Below are 20,794 nucleotides of genomic sequence, written 5' to 3'. Positions count from 1 at the left end.
CTCTCTCTCTCTCTCTCTCTCTCTCTCTCTCTCTCTCTCTCTCTTTTCATCTTCTCACTCTATCCATCTCCCTCCTATCCTCCCACCTCATACCGGTATGGTGGGGTGCCAAGGATATGTGTGCAAGCCAAGGCGCACCACGGTGGGGTCTGGTACCAGACAAGGTCACGGCTACCACAAGCGCTGGTTTCTCTTCCTTTCTCTCTTCCCTCCGTTCTTTTTCTCCGTTCATATTTCTCTTCCCTCTTCCTCTTTCTGCCTATCTTTTTCCGTCCTTTATAACTGTCCTATCTTTCTCTTTTTCCTTTCCTCCACATCTCCTCGAGCCCCACCTCTCTTTCTCTTTTACTCTTCCTCTATCTTCCCAACGTGGCAGCCATCTTGGGGAATGTGTAGCGTCATCGAACGCACCATCCAGAATAACAATAAATTATCTTCTCCGCTACCTCTCACCTTCCACCTCCCGTCCAGTTCTCCGTTCTGCAATCTGCATGGTCTCGGGCCGATGCGTCGCGTCACATTGCGCGAGGAAATGAAGGATTTCCACCGCGAGCGCCGCACGAACTCACTCTTCCGTCCGTTTCTCTATTCCGCGATTTTCCTTCGTTCCTTCTTTATCATCTTATCTATTCCGCCACGATGTCTCAATCCGAACGTATATGGTATATGTCCAACTACTTCTAAATCAATCGAAAGTGAATATGACAGCGCAATGCTATAAATAATATAGATAAGTTTAATAAAAATTGTTTCCACGAAATATTTGAGAAATCGTTATTTATTTCGAAAATGTATTCTCTTCAAAATTATCACGACATATTAACGTAAGTACAATTTTAAATGCAAAGTTTTTGTAACAATATCGAAGATAATTTTATATAATAAACAAAAAATCTGAAATCTTCGCTTCGTAACATGACAAAGAATATTTTGAAAGGAATACATTCCTCTGAAAGAAAATAAAATCTCACGATATAATCCTTAGAAGTCGTGTGGCGGAGGGATCTCTTGTCCTATCCATATGTCGACAATCTCAAAGCCCTCTCACGAGCCCTTCTTGATTACCAGAGTCTCTGATTGTCTCGATCTCCCTTCATCATCCGCCTCAGTAACCAAGGAGCGCGTTAATTCAGGGTACACAGCATTCAAAATTATTCCGCGACTTGCGTCATTTGCTAGAAAAAAACAATTCCACAAAAATTGTAATAATATTGAAACCTTTTAAATGATTATTTAAAAATATACTTTCATATTAATTTTAAAAAATTAACTCGCTCTAATTAATTATTACATGTCCTCATTTATGGAATAATAAACTTTTATTTATCGGATATTTTTATAATTTTTGAAAATTAATAATATACGAAAAAAGAAGAAACATCATGAATAAGTGAAAAGCCATGATGTATGTTCAGTCATTAGTGATTGTCAAAAAAATTACACGCGATAGTTAGAGAGATTAGGTAGTTAAAATATACAATAGAGAAAAATGAGAAGCAATTTAGTATAGTTTTCACCGGAATTTTTGTACATCTTGATCTCTGCTCCTTTTTCGAAGTATCCCAAAGTGCTCGTTTTACTGGCAAAGGACAGCAGGGAACCTTAATCCAGGAGGGCAGAAACGGAAAACAATGGTGATTGTCTCGAAACGTTTACAGCCTAATTATGTGAACACGGGACCCGAGCTCGGTGGAGTAACAATGCTATAACTCGTAACAATGTACGATTGTTCATTGTCTGCCCGTGCCTCTCCGCTTTTCTTCACGTTCGAACATACGCAGGTTCGTAATCCTGTGCACGTAAGATCCTTCGCCCTTCAATGCTAAAAATTAGGCTGCCGAGAACTGTAAATATTTGACAGAGAATGAGAAAGAGAGAGAGTACTTACCGTGTACATCGGCAACGATTCGGCTTCTTTGAGACGCCGATTTGCACATGCAAATTACAAGTTAAATCTGACTTATGCCGAGGAACTTTCTTCTAATCAGCAAGCATTTATCTGCTGTAGGTGGCATTACCTATGTAGATAGAAGATAAATTATATAGCTTTCGCGACAACTAATGTGAAGGCTGTAAATATATATGATTTTCTTGTCTACGTATAGTAACGAATAATTTACATGTTAGATAACACAATAATCGCAATTCCTTCTTACAATTTTTGAAGTACTCTTCTTTGAGAAAGTAATACTTAACTTTTATAACTATATTTTTAATATATTTTTTATTGTTAATATTTATTTTATTGTTTCTTATAAAAGTGTCCGAATTTTTTGTCTTTAGTACTCTACAATTAAATTATTTTTAGGATCAGTTTAACCCTTAAAACATATGGGAAGAAGCATCACGCTTGTGATGGCTCAAATTAAAAACGATATATCGAAATTCAATATAATACGCTATAACTAACCTTTGGATATTTCATGAAGCCAATGGCGGCCTCGAACTTTTCATAGGTTGCTCGTGACTTGTCCCTCGTTTCATCTCCCTCTCTCTTACCCTCTGCTTCGTCTTTCTCTCTTCTCTCTCTTTCGCCGTAGTGCCAAACCTCTTTGTCAGTCTCGCAACATCCGGCCTGTCTTCCAAGGCCACACAAGATCACACACAGAAATCGGGTCGTTGAACCGTCCGCGATGCGCATTGCGCTGTAATAAAGCGAAAGGCGCCAGCGGGGAGATAAACGCACATGCTTGATACGTTGCGACTGTCATCGTCATCCACATCATCGCCGTGGTCGTCATTCGATAAGAGATAACCAATTCTCTAGGCTGAATATCTCCCTCGACGAAGTTATTCCCTCTGGGAGACTTTCTCTCCCGTGTATCATTCGTTACGGACTTGCATTCTGTTCGGACAAGAGAATAAAAGGGGTAATTATCTTCACCAAATCGTAATCAATGGACAAAAATGTTTGTGCAAATATTACGTTTCAATTCGTCGTAGTCAGCACTTTAATGTTTTTGATCTATTTGAATATAGTTCGCGTGATGGTTTTATTCCATTCCTTCGCGCCAAGGTGCGTCGCGCATTGACGCAAACAGCTCTAGTTAAATTACATAAGATAATCGTAGCTTTCCATTACTACCTCTTGTATAGCAACATACAATAATACAGTACTCATTTTTACATTAAAAAAAAGTTCGAAAATTGTCCAACTTGATTTTTCGAACTAATAAGGTGTCTTTTAATATTAATAAAGCAACTTTTAATATTTTAAAATATTGATAAATATCTTTAATAAATAATTATTATTTGTCAAAGATATATTTATCGATCCTCGTGTTTGTCGTTAAAAAGACTTTCAAAGATATCTTGAAATTTTCATGATCTTTTAATGATATTTTTTTATATTTATGCTTTGTTATATTTCTGTTTATTTTTATAAAGAAACTTCAGTAAATCTCTATATAAATTCTTTTTCCTTCATCTTCCCCTCAGTTTTTTTTTTTCAGTTTTAATCAGATAGGTAATTGTACATAAACTTTTATAGCAACTTTATGTTGTATTGGATGATCAAATGCGTAATAAATGACCTGATTCGAAATATTGCAGCCGTATTTAGTAAATCAGAAAATGAAATGCCGTGATGCAAATATGATATAATATAAATATGAGAAATAAAAATCTGATTTTTGTTTTTCATATTTATATCATATTTGCATCATGATATTTTGTTTTCTGATGTTTATTAAATACGGCTACAATATTTTGAATTGACTTATCTATTACACATTGGATGATTCTAATATAAACATAAAGTAAAGTTTATGTATTTGTTTATCTGGAAATAATTTTATATATATATATATAACAAAAATATTTTTAATTAATTTAATTTTTCTAAATAATAGCACAAGAAGAACCTGTTAATTTAACGAATTTGTTAAATTTAATGACGTATGATAATATAAATAAACAAACAAGCAAACATACATATGTTTCGACTTCGATCAGGTCATTGTTAATGTAAAATAAATTTTTGATATTACATAAATTATAATTTATGTAATTTCAAAAATAAAGTATTAGTTGTAAACTTTTATTCTTTATGGTATTATTTTTTATATTTATGTTTATTTTTATAAAGAGAAACTTCAATAAACCAAGACTTTTTTCCTCCGTCTCTTCTTCATTTTTTTTCAGTTTTAATTTTCTGATTTTTCTCCTAAAATTCACTAAATATTTAAAAACCTAAAGACTTCGTTCTTTCATTTTTATATTATCTTTTCATTTTACGATTTTAATTTCTCTTTCTATCGCTACAGGTAGAAGTAAAAATTGTTTCAGGTTTCATCTTGAGAGATTTTCTTATTCCCTTTGAAAAACGCTAAAGCTACGTCGTACAATGCATTTTTGCACTTCCTCGGGAGTATCGTCCTCCAAGGACAGCATCTCGAGGAACCAGTCCTGCGGCGAAAAACCGAGATATTCGTCGTGGTGTACGTTGCGCGTGCACGTTTGCGAGAAAAATGCATGCGTGCGAAGGGAAGCTGCGGAACGTGGATCCGCTCTTGCCTTTCGTTTTTCCTTCGGAGCTGCGACGAGACCTTGAAGAAATCTTCCCGCCATCGCGTTCTCGATTTCGTCATTGAGATCGCCATCGGTTCTTGGCGCAAGTCGCGCGCGATCGCGTATTCGCAGCACGGTCGAAGGAAAAGGATCGGAAAGCACGCTTCCACGGCGCGATGTGCGGCATAGCGCTGATCTAGACCTTGACGATGAACAAAGCAAAGAACTAGGAATCTACCGGCTTACGTCGATCGTGTTTGAGAACGAGCACGCATTACGTCTAACATTTTATTAATACCGATTCTCCTTTTTGTAATTTTCTACGAAAACACTTGCGTCCTATCTAATTTAATATGTGAAAAAAAGTATGCTAATAATTTATTCTGAAGAGTTACTACCATATTTAGAAAGGCAAAACACTGACCAAAAAATATTATAACAATGAAGAAAATGTAACGAATATTATATTACAATTTGTTTTTGCGACGATATTATTTGCATCATTTAGGAATTGACATTACGATGATTTAATGGGATATTATTACTACCAACGTTATGTCACTAAATTATTAAAACGTTTTAATTAATACCATTTTACATGCGAGACAAGAGATAAAAAACAAATGGATGACGTGGAACTTGATACATGCGTAATTTAATTGCGAAATTGGTGCACACAAAGCCCCTTTTACGCATGAGTTTCGTTCAGAATGATTGGCGCTTTTGTTTCTGAGAATTAATTGAGCGCTTTTGTCCGTAAATGACTTTACAAGAAGGGGCCGCCATAAGAAATGCATCTCATGCGGAATGAAGCCGTAACACTTCTAACCGTCCTGAGACACGGTGTGTTACTTGGCGCGTGCATGCAGACGTCGTGAAATATCTTCTTCTAGCGAGTGTCGTTTATCTTCATACAACGCCTGTCGTTTATCTGCAACACGAGCCCGTCAGCACCAACGTGCATGCAACGGTATATGCACCTTGTATGCTACTTTACAACGAGAGTGCGACTAGATATTATCTCTAAATCACAGTGAGTTACCTCACCCCGAAGTTTTGACTGAGACTCGCGCATCCCTGTTTACATAAATCAGCACGTCCACGTGTAATTTTAGCGAGGTTATTAAATCCCTGACCGTCGAGCTGTTATACCAGACTCAACAAACTTTAGATTTCATCCCGCTGGCTATATTCATGCAGATCATGCAACAAATATGCAATAAGCGGGGAACTTATAGATATGTAAGAAATTTTCTTACATATCTAATATAGCAATCTCCATATTATATCCTTCGTGGTTGCGCACTTGTGAGGCAAATAGTCGTTAAAAATTTATACGAGCTTCTCATTTCTAATTTTTATTCCCTAGAACCTTTTTCTCGTGCATGTTTAACTGTCAGAAGACTCTCGCATACACACGCGACGTAAAGAGACATTTTACCAATGATACGGACATGATAAAATAAACGCCCAATAACGATTACGCCGTTTGTCATTTCTGTCTGTAAGTACGATTCTCGACGAGAATGAGCGTGTAAACGAGACTCCGTCTGACCCGCATAACCCATCCTTATATCTTCAAGACAGAGACCAATGCTCTGATATAATCAACTTCGAGGAACTACGGAAATGGTGATAAAACCGAGCGCGTCATGGACCCGTTGCTCATTGAAAAATTTCATTGAACAGAAGACAAACAACACATGAATAATGTAACATAACAGATTATATGCTATGAATCATAACATATATGTATAAAAATACTTGCTTTATAAAATATAATAAGAATGTAAGAGAAGTGGAAAATAAATTGCAGTTTAATTGTAACGTGGAATTAAATACATTTTTATATTACAATATTCCAACCAAAATCGAGTCTGATTGAAAGCTAACGGCCATAATAAAATATTAAATTACAACATTAACATTAAACAACATTATACCGATGTTGCAATGCAGCTACTAATGTAATGTAATAATACCAAATAATAACATTAATAGTCGATAATAATTTTATTAAAGTATAGAAGATTGAGACATTATATATAAAGATAAATGTATTATATTAGAGAACTGTAATAAAATGATCAAGAGCATCAACAACGATCACATTGTTTATATCTTTGATACAATTTACACAGAATAATAATCATAATAACGATGAAGTATATAATAATAATATTACAAAGAATTAACAGAGATAAGTGAAAATAAAAGGACGCTCGATATTTGCTCGCATTATAACATCGTAATTTGTAATTTTGCAGTTTTTATAAATATAACTTATAATTTTTTTCAACTGGTAAAAGAAGCAAATAGTACTCTTCGTGCAATATTGGAGGCGACGCGAGAACAACTCGACTCGAAACGCGTTGCCAGGCGAATTTGATGATCTCATCGTGCCGAGAGAATTAAGCCGAAAGGAGCCACCAACGACCGCCCCGATATTTGACTTCGATCAAACCAAGAACTGCCTATCATGTTGGAATTCAGGGACGGGGCGTGGTCCCATCTAATAATCGAGCAAATCGTAGGACTCGCTCATCGTCGAGACAAAAAAATTGCTGGCGATGATCTGATCGTCGAATCGCCCCGGATCGATTTTGGCAGACTTATAAAATAATAACGTGATCGCGAATCCTAAAGCGATCAAATATACGCATCACCTAAAATATAGGCGATTCTTTAAATATATGATACGTGCTTCCAAGATAAAAATACCTCGGATAAAAATATTATTATTCATAAAGTATATCCACTATTATATATAATTCTCAATTCCATTTTTTATTTTCTTAATTTTTTTTATACTTCTCTCCGCAAAAATAAAAAATTTTTTTTTTAGTTTTTAATATTACATATCGTTTTGTGGGTCTTTAAATCTTCGAATTAAATAATTCAGCTCTCAAAAGAACAATTAATAATTTATAAAAATGTTATAATTAATCATGGGTCGAGTTACGCAAAACGATTTCCAAATAGTGTTATTTCTTTGTTGGATGTAGTTGATTTCACCGACCTCGTTGAAACATTACCTAACACTAATATGCGCGTAACACCAGCGATATTTTGCGACATGAACAGTCGTCTTCAGTGCCTCTATGCTTTCTTCTACCTTTCAATGGCGTCACATTGGGACGAATAGTCCCGCATGATCAAGGCGGGTTCTATGTTTCGTTAGACGTAGCGGGAAATTATTGTTCGTCTCAGTGACCCGTTTCACACTGGCCGAAATGAAAAGCAGCAACCGGCTCGATTATAATGTATACGACTTCACAACCGGGCGGCATTGTTTCTCATAGTGGACCGCCGGGGTCCGCGGCTCTCTACCAGGCGAGACTTGTATTATAAAAGGCGCGGCGCGAAAACGTCAGAGTAAAGAAGGCCCGTATATGCACGACAAAAGACTCCATTTTGTCGAGAAACTGTAAGCCAACGCGAACGCCTCTATCGAACCTTTATCGTCACAGCTGGCGAACAGGTGTTGGCGGCTGGCTAAATCGTCAGCTGTGCCACACTAAGTCGACGACTGCTAAGTGTAAATGGCCGTTATTAGCTGTCGGTTGCGTTACGAACCTTCAATCGAACGGAACCAGGAATATCTAATGCTTTTGTTATGTAAATCGAAATTCTTGTACGATGCGACGGCAAGAAAACGAATATACATATTTCGCATAATAAATCTGGATAAATTTAGTCTTCAGAAACTTAAAAAAAAAAAAGTTTGGAAATTATATTTATTTTATGATAATATTTTATAGTTTAATTTAATTTATTTTATTGTATTTATATTTAAAGAATTACATTCACAAGTACCGAGTTGAATAAACACAAATGGTGAGGTACCATACGATTTGATAAAGTTTAACAGATATAACGAACATAATCATTGGAGCGTAACTCTATAACAATACTATTACAATTGGTATGGATTTGGACGGTTAAGTTTTTACTGTAAACCAAGTCCTCTTCTCGGCTATTTTTTGTAAAGCTGAAATGAATAAAATTCTATTCATTCTATTCAATTGAGTCCACAACTTAAAAATGACGATGTAATCATTTTTACAACAATACTATATGAAAATGTTCAGTTAACAGCGTAATACATTCTTTTGCTAAGCGACGAAACAAGCGCATTGTTTCGTCATTTTGTCCCAATGTGCAACGGTAGAATAGTTCTCCGGGTTGACTCCGCAAACTCCCGCGGCTTGTTTTAGCGCTGCGGCTTGCGAGCAACGGCGATGCATTACGCATCGTTCCAGTATCATTGAACGCAATTGACATCTACATCGTTAGAGTTTATTAGTACCGGTTGGCAACTGGTTTGTCGATGGCTGGCGGTGCCGTGCGTGATGAACCAACCAGCCGCGCGATTTACGGTCATTCACGATGATGTTTGGTCGATCCATCCCGCCGTTTCCCGGTGTGCTTTCCGTGCACGAAGACCATCCTGTTCGCCGGAAAAAAGGTCGCCCGGAGGAACTCGGCCGCAGTTGAAAAATTTCTATTGCAGACACGACGCTGCGGGTTGTCGATAATCGTCGAAATACTACGTCCCTTCGAGCGCAACGCCGTAATCACGTAAAGATTAAACCGAGCCACGCAATGGTAATTACACCTACAGCGTAATACACGAGCGTGCGATTATGATTACTCTAAATTCATGCTCCCTGAGTGTCGGCGCGTTTCCGGATATGTTTATTAATAAATGGCAGGTCGCTATCCACCGGAGCGTATTCAGGTTAACTTAATGATAATAGTCGCTAAATGTCTTTACAGAAGTTTGTAGTTAGCTCCTCGAGAATACTAGTTGCTATGTATACACGCTATAAGACATTTAATATCCTTATCTTACTTTTTTCAAGAGAAATTCGTATCAGAACTATACAAGTGCTATACTTTTATTCAATTTTATTGTATAAAATTGTACTTCCATGAAATAAATTCAAGGTACAAAAGTGGAAAGATTATTACAATAGTGACCAAATCGTGCATTAATATTTATAGACAATAAATAATTTTCTAAAATGAATATTAATTAACAAATTAATCGCTGTAAAACGTGCTCGCGGACCATTACGAATCACTGTTGTGCGCGTGAAAATATGAATTCCGCGATGCGCGACGTTAAACTAAACGTTGCATGAAACGAAATACCCATTGACGTACACGCTAAATATTTACGCAACCACGACGGAACGAGCGCGCGAGAATTTGTAAATTAACAATTAACGCGGCATCTCCGTCATCACACACCGGTAGCAAATATTTATTCGCCATACAGACGTACACGTTTGCAGGACCTTACAACAGTACAGCTATTAGAGGAGATATATCTTTATTTACGGACATTCACATGCAACTGTTTTGGAAAAATATTGCTGCCATAAACTTTATAATTTGAAAAAAAAAAAAAAAAAAGAACTTTATACTCTTTATATTTTATATGTTTCATGTAATAGTGTATCGCGAACTTGGAAATTAAAAATTAAAGAACATGGTGCTTAGCAACCGATATATTTCGGTGTTCTCATACATGAATCTGTATCTCACACATATTTGAAAGTTTAATCCGATATTTTCAAGGGGTTCCCTTATCAACGCGTAGAAGAGATCTTCAGTGTAACTTGGAGTTTTGCCAGGATATTTTCGATGGTCTATTTTACAAAAGGAGTTCGTGGTAGTGCTCGTCGGTCATGAGAGCTCGCGTGGTGCGAGGGTCTGAAGGGCAGGGCAGGGGTGGATTTGGAGGTTGGTCCCGCGTCGAGGTGGGGGCAAAGGTGACCCCCGCGGATCAATACCATACCGCCGGTCGAGCGCCTCCATAGCGTTCGAACCGCCGACGTTCTCGTATTTCGTCTCGAAATCAAATGTCGTTTGGTCCAGACCGATTCGCGTAGGTTATTTCTCCAAACGAATCTGTTGGGAGTGGTTTAATCTTTTGGTATACCGAGTATACTCGTTGAAAAAACGGACGTGAATTTTTTACACGAGCTTTTAGACAGCTTAGAAATTTTTTAGAAATTTTTTTCTAGCCACAGAGATGGGATGGCTTGAAACTGAGCGACAATACCTTTATACTTAAACAATTAAAATGAGGATTCACTTCTGAAAAAGAACGGTGTTTAATGGCCAACTAAAATCCTTTAAACAACACATGTTTGTATAATATAATAAAATTTAACAGTTAAAATGATTTTGGAGCCATATTTTTGGCAGTAGAAAGCCTTACGTTTGAATTAATCAAATAAAAACTGAAAACTCTCGTTTTCAATTATATACACACAGATCTGAAATTTTATTAAGTCCGTAAAAATTAGTAGACATTTCAACGCGTTATTAATTATTGTAACAATCCTCTACCATGCTAATGTAACTTTCGGCGAACAGCATTAGCAAAGCAATGATACGAGCTTTTGTTTATTGTTTCGTGTGTTTTAATTGGCCGAATCGGTACGCAAACGTTGAGGAAGTCGATTTCAGTACTTTCTCTTCGTTCCACACTCAAGGCGATACCGTTCCCGCTGACGACGTCCGCCGCGGTTAAGAGAGATAAATGCCATTAATGGACTTCAAATGAAACGCCTGCTCTATAGCGGTCAGTACCGTGACGACTGCCAAGAACGGCCCGCGCAGCTCAAAGGGCATCTTACTCATTTACTTCCCGCGCAGCGGGAAATTAAATTCGCGGTTTCTCGACCGCGTTTCCTGTTCGCCGTGCGGCAACACAATTGTAATGGTTTATTCATTTGCCATAGCGCGATGATTAATTATGAAGTGTTTCACAGTAATTCGGAAAGACATTCGAGACCGAGGTATTTCGTTCGATCGCCGTTTCCAGCAACGTATCGCTTTGATCGATTATTAATTTGTAGGATTTTTTTTTTTTAGAACTAGTATATACCCAGTTGTTGCGCAAATTACATTGTTTTCATCAAATCAGAACGCCAATTAGGAAAGTTAGACCGTTTATACCCGAGATTGCCGCTTGCTTTCGCGACATTTCGCGCGAGTTCTTCTTCCAGACAAGATGCAAGTCTAATTTACCGTCAAACTTTGTGCTGAAAGTCTAATGAACAAACGAGTATCAACGAAGCGCGACGAGTTTAGGACGAAAATACAGTGCTATCCATTAGACTTATTAACAAACAACAATTAGCCGACGGAAAGTTCCATCAAACTATCCAGAATATATCGCGATAATCGTTGATATAATTGTTAACTATTTTCTTGTTTATACTATGTTTGTACTATGTGTGCCAAATCCAAGAGATGATTAACACACGCAAATTTAATCTCAGAGAGTTGTCCTAACATTTTGCTATCTCCTTTTGCACCATGATAATGAATAGGTATCAGAACAACTCGCGACTTTCGCTCAATCATCGCGATTAGTAATCCCGGTTCTTCTATCGATGCAAGGAGTATTTTTCATGAATTTCCGCAGAAGACTCCTATTCCTGGTACTGATTATCGCGAGTGAAACCAAATCGGCCGGATTCAGGATGCCAATGTCCGGTGTCCACGACCGGAAACCATGTATGACGACGAACGGATACGATGAACGATCGAGTTACAGTTAGCATACGTTACGTTATGTCACAGGCTTGAGAAAAGATCGAATTGCATTACTTTTCGTTTCTAATTGTACCCCCAATTATAGAAATTTAGATCGCAAACACAGACATTTATTACAGCTGCAGATATCTCTTCGTGCATTTTCCAACATAAAAATAGACCAAAGGTATAATCGAATAAATTTTATAAAAGCAAAATAAATATATGAAGCTACAAAAAACGTATCATACGTATTTTCTTTTGATTCTCTCGAGAGGTATTAAAGGTGCGATTCTCTAGGGAAAATGTTACGTTCTTTCTTACTTAGAACAGAATTCCTGGTCGAATTATATTCATTATATCGTCTAGCATTTGCGCGAAGAGTTACCTATTACCGCTTACTACTATTCTTCATTTGTTCCTCGCGCTTCTCTTCTTTTCGCCAAGTAGGTAAGAATTATCATCACGTACGCAGTTAACCTTGTCTGTTCTGGCGTATCGTGCACTATATTTCTACCAAGAAGGTCACTGTCGTACTCTTATCTGGATATTTCTAAACGCATTCGTGAACCTTCGTTTCTACGTTAATCACATCCTGTCACATTCTGAGGTAATGATTATCTACCTACAGATGCCGATCGCGTTAATTTCATAGAGAAATTGGTAATAGTAACATTCTTGAATGATCGGTGAACGTAAAGGAATTTATACTTAAAGCTGTTTACCTTGTGAGTGACATAACATTTCCCTATAATAATACAGTAGAATAAAGTAAGCTTGAAAATCATAAAATGTAAATTACATTATATATCTCGATTTACTGGATAAACTACAATACCATAATCAATTTAATATTGTTGCTATACCACGATCGATTTAATATTGTTGCGTTAAAAAATTCTACTTATGCTGCTCTTGAACTAAATAAATCAATCGTTTGCATAACTGCTCTTAGTCATGTATATATCTTTAATGTTTGCATACATTTCTCTTAATGCAGAAAATGATGTAAAGAAATCAATTTCGAAGAATCTAGATTACAGCGCATTGTCAACGTAACACGATTAGACAGAACATTTATTATCAGTTAAATGCGGTCATCCACAGTATCTAATCTCGTTCAGGAGTTTTCTTCTCGTGATTAATGTTACGCATAATCTTAAAGAATGCCAAGAAGATATTGAAATAGAAATAACTCGGCTTTACGCGATTTTGGCGCAGCCAATTTCTTGTTCTCTTTCTTTAAGTCGATTTATTTATTATACATTACTCAGTATATTTAAAATTGTTAGATTCTGTGTGTGTGTGTGTGTGTGTATGTGTAAAATATAAAACATAAAATTCTCGAATTTTTTTGCATTAATCAAAACAAACAATGTAAAGGCAAATGAGAGTCAAACGAGAGATATCATCTCAATATTAATATATTCAAAACTCGCTACATTAATATAAGAACATATATAAACTAAATAATCGTGAACTTAATCGATTTTAAATATTAAATTTTACATGTTTCGGCCTTCTATTGAGGCTCTCCTCAGAAAAAAAAAAGAGAACGCAATATTATACATTTATATATTACAAAATAGAACTTAAATTAAGATATATGAAAATGTGAATGCATAACAAACGTCTAGTCTCCGAGATGCTTAATATTAAAAAACAAAATAATAGTCTCAATCTCTAAACAGATACGGAAGGTCTTCATAAGTCCTATATTCCGATTGTAAACAAGGTTTGACTTTGCATCGCCAAGATTTTTCGTATTACTTGTTTGTTCTTCGTCAGAGTATGTTCGACTTATACGTATAACGCATACTTTTTACATTGTGTAACACTAAATTTCAATTTAACTTCATTTTGATCGATGTTTGAAAGTTTATTTGACATGGATTATTTCGATTATTTGATAGAGAAGCAGAGGTGAATTTTTTTAACAGAGATACTTGAGTGAATTATCTAATACAACAAATTTCTTGTTCTTAACAGAATAAAAAGTTACATTTTCAATCGGTCATCCAATCGTTTGACATTTGACTTTGGTCTCTCTGAGCAACAACTCATTAAACACATCATTTAACATTTTCTTATTTCATTTCATTGTAATGCATTCACATTTTCATATATCTTAATTTAAATTCTATTTTGTAATATATAAATATATAATGTTGCGTTCTCTTTTTTATTCTGAGGAGGGCCTCAATAGAAGGCCGAAACATGTAAAATTTAATATTTAAATTCGATTATATTAATATTGAGATGATATCTCTCATTTGACTCTCATTTGCCTTTACATTGTTTGTTTTGTTTGTTGTATTGAGAGTCCTATATTTTATACTATTTTTTGCATTAATAACATAATGAGAAAATATTAGAATATATATAGGATGTCCCGAGAATTTCTTCCAATCGCTTTTATGTAGATAGAGCGGGCTAAACTGAGTCGAAAAGTATCATTTTGCAAATTTCGCAATGATTAACGAGATATTAATTTTTAAAGATAGAAAATTAATAGAATATTAATTTTTTAGATAATAATTTTTTTCTTTTATATATATGTATATACTATTTAAAATATAATTACACAGAAATTGAAAAATTTAAATACAATAATTAGTTTTTCATTTTGACATTGTTACTTTGCTCCTAAACATCTGAAAGATCGGTACGATGACAAGCCAGCCATCCTGAAAGATATGGGAATAGTAAGAAAATTGAAGGCTCGTGATGAAAATGCTACTTTGCGTGTACTTCATTCGCTAGGAAGAATTAATCGGTTTCCGCGATTCGTTCCACGCTTATATACTATACATACGCCGTGGGAATCCGTTCTGCAAAGCCCTCGCAAATAGGAAAACGTGATTAATCGAGATTCGTTTGGACATGTTTTTTTTCTGTACTCGCGCACTTCGAATTACTTAAATCTAGAGGCACGCTCCCATCGACATGATTTCTCGTGCGAAAATTCAGCGATTTTCCGCATCGAACCTCTAGGGATTCATCCGAAAGTAGAGCAAAGAAAAATCAAACGCGATCATAATGATACACCTGGATTTTCTTGCCAAAATTATAATTATATTCGAATGCAGTTAGATATATATAGTAGGTATCTGATAGATATTTCACTTTTTTCTATATTATTTCAAACATTTTGACGTATAGCTTTCCGGTATTAAAAGATTAAAATGTCATATTATATTTTCTTTAAATTTTGTATAAACAAACATCGATCTTAATTAATTCACGAATGAAACGTCGTCGCATCTCTGGCGTTCTCATAAGTATTTAACATATCGCTCTTGCATGTTCGCCGACCGTGAAAATCATCCCCGAAATCACTTTCCCCCTTCCTCGCATATCGATTCCGACTCACGTATCGACCTCTGTCCCCCTTTATCTCTTTCATCTCTCTTCTCCCCCCTCTCTCTCTCTCTCTCTCTCTTTCTCTTCATCCCTCAGAACGTACACGAATTAACGTGCCCTCGTTCTGTTCTCGCATTGCAGGCACAAAACTTATTTGAGTGGACCATTAGAGAGCTTAGAGAGAGAGCTCCAGCTCCGCCGAAACGGGGCGACTGGCAGTACCGGAGGCGGTTCAGGTACTGCAGGCGTGGCGGCGGCGGCGGCGGCAGCGGAGGAGGAGGAGGAGGGGGAGGAGGCGGCGGAGGCGGCGGGGGAGGAATAGACGGTGACGTGGTGCCTACTGTACCACCGACTACCGGCCATCACCACCACCACCATCGCCATCATCATCACGTTACCCTCACAACTACTACGACTGGCCTCATCACCACCACCACCGCCACCTGCGACACCAGACACCACAGGCACAAACTGCCTGCCAAGCAGTGCACGGATCACCGTCACTACCCACATCACCACCGACATCACCCACACCATCGCTCCCACCACCGGGGCATGAACATGGGCCAAAAGATTTCAGGTTAGGCACACAGAAATGTATCATGCATCAGCGCGAAACGTTCCCATGGCAAACGGAAATGCTTATAATTAATCGTAGAATGTAATAATTTTTTTTCTAGATGAAGACACTAAAAAGATATAAAGATTTCTTCCACTTTTTGAAATGAAATTGTGATTTTTTAAATTGAGTTTTGCCTAGAAAGTTAATGCGGTTTTTTTTATTCAAAATTGTATATACTTACAATTTTTGTTAAAAATAGATGAGATTTGAATTTAGAAGGAAAGGATTTTAAAGCACGAAATTTTTACTTTCGAAAGGTTACTATATTTTTTTGAGTTTCTGTGAGTTTGGTCAGAAAATTGTTCAGAAAATTGTGAGCTGAAAAAGATAGAAAATTTTTTTCTCACTTCATGTAGTCGTAAAAAAATTATTCGAAAATTTGTAATTACATATCGTGAAAGTTTGATGTTTTTACTACAAAATTATTTTTTTAAATGTTTTTATGTTCATTTTTTGTTCACCCAAAAAAAATATTCTGCTGATAAGCGGAGAATGGTATAACGTTTAAAAGATACGACATTACTTTCCTTGGAACCATTACTTAGTACTTACAGTCAAAAGGACAATAATGTCATTTTTAGCTCAAAAGAGGACATCAAGTTATGACTGTTTTTCAGCTAAAATAAAAAAGTTCTGAAATGTTATTTATATATTAAAGAACTACTTTTAAGTAGAATGTATCGCTTATCTTATCTTAGAAAATCATCGAGAGAACATGAGACAAATCGTGATAAAAAGACAATAAAGCTAATGTTATCACATTTATGAATAAAAAATTGTTAACTGAGACATCAAAATATCTCGGAAATTAAGCAACAAACGTTTTTGTTGCTCAAACACGTATAATTTAGAGAATTTTCAAACAATTTGACGAATGACAAGAGTTCGACACAAAATCGTTCGTTTTAGAATTATAATTTTAAATAACGATTATGCTTGTCAAGTTATCATGTTTAAACAATAACAATACGATTTTTGTCGCTCCACACACACATTCGTGAAATATATTGATATCTTATTTAACAATTTTTAATTTTATTGTCTTTGATAACGATTTCTGTCACATTCCTAATGTTTTCCTAAGATAGAGGTATATCACTCGATTCTGCTTACGTAATCCTTTAATATGACATATGTATATGTAATTTGTACATATCGAAACTTTTTCATTTTGACTAAAAAATAGCCTTGATTTAACATCCTCCTTTATATGCAGAGTCCCAAATTCATATCTTTTTAACTCTTTCATTTAGAAAAAAAACATTGTGATCAAAATATATCTTTTTTGAAATTGCTCCTCATTCACCTAAAACATTTGTTATATTTTAAATATTTTTTAAGATATTTATCTGAGGTAATTAAAATAAGACATACATTCTGTATATTTCCACTATTATAAAGTTAATTTATTTTAATCTTAAAACATGGAAAAAATATTTTAAAAATATGCAATTTTAGTCTTCGTTATACATTCCCCTCTATACTGTACAACTTTTATTTGAAATATATTTTAGTAAAATTTTGCGTATTTTCGAAATATTATTTTTGTTAAGATTAAATTAAATCACACTGTGTATATTTTTTGTATATGTATGCATAACATATTTACCTATGGTTTATCCAATTATCACATATCGCGTTACGTATAAATTTCATCCGTAAACGAGTTGGAACACGACTAGAATATTCCTCAGATTAACTCACCAAGTATTCATCGAAGGTCAAGGTCCTTGACCGCACCTCGCTTTACTTGTTCAGGTAGAGCTTGGAACAGGTCCTTTGGTCGAATGCTTTGCTATCTCGAGATGAATAAAGCTTTCTCCTGATCATCTCGTCTGTGGGCCTCCAAAATATTTGCTACCTGAACCAACACTGTTAAAAATATCTACATTAAATTTCATAATTTTCACAGAAGCAAATTTCAAGCAGATACATTAAAATCGTTCAGTATTGTCACAATGAGGATAAAATTACAAATAACTTTTAGATAAACTATTTTTCCCTTTAAGTAATTTTGCATTAAACATTTTCAATATCACAATAAAAATGTAAATACAGGATAATTGTTCACTGTTAAAAAAGATATGAAATTTCATGTAAATGTAACGGAAGCAAATTTCAAGCAGATACATTAAAATCGTTAAATTTCAGTTACTTGTAATTTTATGCTCATTGACAACATTGAACGATTTTAATGTATCTATCTGCTTGAAATTTGCTTCCGTTACTTTACATATGAAATTTCATGTATATATTTTCAACAGTGTACACTGTTAAAAATATCTACATTAAATTTCATAATTTCACAGAAGCAAATTTCAAGCAGATACATTAAAATCTTTCAATGTCGTTACAATGAGCATGAAATTACAAATAACTTATATGTTGATTTTAGTTTATGTAATAATTACGTATTGTTACGCTCGCGATGGACGCGCTCACGTTTCGTCGCGTCATACGAAGTTGCACGTGTTAAAAAAGACATGAAATTTCATGTAAATATATAACGGATGCAAATTTCAAGCAAATATATTCAAATCGTTAAATCTAAGTTACTTGTAATTTTATGCTCATTGACAACATTGAACGATTTTAATGCACCTGCTTGAAATTTGCTTTCGTTACTTTACATGAAATTTAGTGTATATATTTTTAACAGTGCGCACTTTCGCTTCAGTATAGTAACAACACGCGTTTAATTGGAAGGAACACTTTAATATCACAAAGATACGATTCATACACAGAGACGATTCACAGAACACATTCGTACGCGATGATAGTCGAGACTCCTCTGGCTGCTCTCTCTCTCTATATATAGTATATGTGACGGTTACTATGGCCTGTGTTCCTTATAGTGGCGAGCATAGTTCGTCCTTCTTTAACGTTTGACAAACAACAAGGATGAAATGATTTCGCCCCGCGTGCATTAAGCGGAACGCACCCTATATAAAATGCGTGCATATACCTGATACGAAACGCAGCCTCTAAGAACAGGACACACGCGTCTCCATCAGAGGAGTACCGCGTTTTTCTTTTCGTTTTCGACGTTTACGGTTTTCGTTTTCGGTTTGCGTACCCCCCTCTATTAACACTGTTGGAGGTTCGTGCGTTACTTTGGAGTCAAAAATGCAACTAAAAGAAATTGTCATTATAGCGATTTGGAATCATGCGCAATATTAGTGTAATAAATTATGAATATTATTTACGTGCTGTATTCTTAGTAAATTATTAGTGAATAGAATATTGATTTTGTACACAATTGTTGATAATTCATCTATTCAAATTCTAGTTTTTCAAAGTCCTAAGTTGGCTGAGTGTGTATAAATCGGTTATTATCTACTTCGGACTGTCTCCCTATAAGACGCTATGTTAAAATGGTCAAGAATGACATTACAAAAAAACTATATGGTCAATATTGCTCAAATTATTTGTATACAGTGTTTATCTACATCATATTAAAAAATTAAGTCTCTAAATTGGATTTTGACTAACGCTCGAACCTCCTTAAATAGATACTTTTATGTTTGAGAAAACTGAAAATTTGAAAAATCTACATGGTCCTGTTGAATAATTTTCATTATTCTTTTTTCTTAGAGTTTCGTGATTTATATCGAATTATTTTCTTAATAACGGACATCTTTATTATCGAAATTTGTATTCCACATTTAACACAGCTGCCATATTCATACGGAATGAATTACGTATACATATACGCATATAAATTTAACGAATTTTTCTTTTCTTTAACGGTTCTGTCTGGTTTCGTAAGAAGACCGCGCCTGCTAAATGGCAACATTGATTTATAGATGTGACTTTGAACGAAATTGTTAATCATGAATGAATGTTGAGAATATGGAGTAAAACGTATATAATAAAAATAATAATTTTTTTAATAATCAAAAGTTTTTTAAATACGTGTATAAAATTTATAGCGGTATAAAATGTAGTTTTAAAAATTAATAATTACTTTAACTTTAACTTTTAACTTATTTGCAACTCGATTCTGTTTGGTTAGATATACATAAAAGATAAAGCTATATACACATACACGCACGCGCACACACAAAAATATTTTCTAAGATATAAGCCACATCTTTGAAAATGTGTAGCTTTATCAGGAGGGGGAGAGAGAGAGAGAGAGAGAGAGAGAGAGAGAGAGAGAGAGACTGAAATTCACAAATCCTTTTCGTAGATAATTCTCACTAAACATAATTGCCACTGTTGTTAAGCTCTTCGATTATTCGTTTCTCTTTAACCATGCATTTTCAACTTCTTTGTCTATGCCAGATCACAATTTCGGCAAATTGAACTGTTCTCAAATTTCTCGATGTCTTTAAAATTTTTTTAAATTCCATTTTCAAAAATTTTCGGAAAAACGAGCCAATTTCAAATAATAGCAACATATATGTTTAATTTTACCTCTTGTACCCATATCCAATCCCAGTCTGTGATTCAGTTATAAAATTTATGATCTAAAGCTGCGTCTAGACTATCGAGCCGAAACCTTGAGCCGAGCTTCGAACCGAAATTATCGAGCTGTACTTCGAGCAGAAATCAAGTCAACTTTTAACCAAATTTCACGAATGTGGCAAGCGATCCATATTGTACGTGATTTTAATTATCTGTTTTATATATGATAATTAAATATACGCACATATACAATAGACAAGAATACATTAAAAATAGCTGCTGCAACATATATATATGTATTATATAGGTATATATATATATATATATATATAT

The 20,794-nt window shown here is 35.1% G+C and overlaps 1 protein-coding gene across 3 annotated transcripts in view; it reads left to right on the top strand.

Annotated features, from left to right (window-relative positions):
• Positions 1-20,794, top strand: part of LOC108774957 (protein gustavus) — a 250,272-nt gene that overhangs the window by 224,883 nt on the left and 4,595 nt on the right. Inside the window, exon 1 of one of the 3 annotated variants that reach the window (XM_018541207.1) lies at positions 15,907-16,009. The exons of the other annotated variants lie outside the window; for them this stretch is intronic. Within the exon in view, the coding sequence (XP_018396709.1) occupies positions 15,985-16,009 (25 nt within the window). The 5' untranslated portion in view covers positions 15,907-15,984. Of the gene's footprint in view, positions 1-15,906; positions 16,010-20,794 lie in introns of those variants that run through there. 3 annotated transcript variants of the gene reach the window in all.

This window comes from Cyphomyrmex costatus, unplaced genomic scaffold (genome assembly GCF_001594065.2).
Source record: "Cyphomyrmex costatus isolate MS0001 unplaced genomic scaffold, Ccosl1.0 scaffold28, whole genome shotgun sequence".
Taxonomy (NCBI): Eukaryota; Metazoa; Arthropoda; class Insecta; order Hymenoptera; family Formicidae; genus Cyphomyrmex; species Cyphomyrmex costatus.
This window is presented reverse-complemented; position numbering and strand designations above follow the sequence as displayed.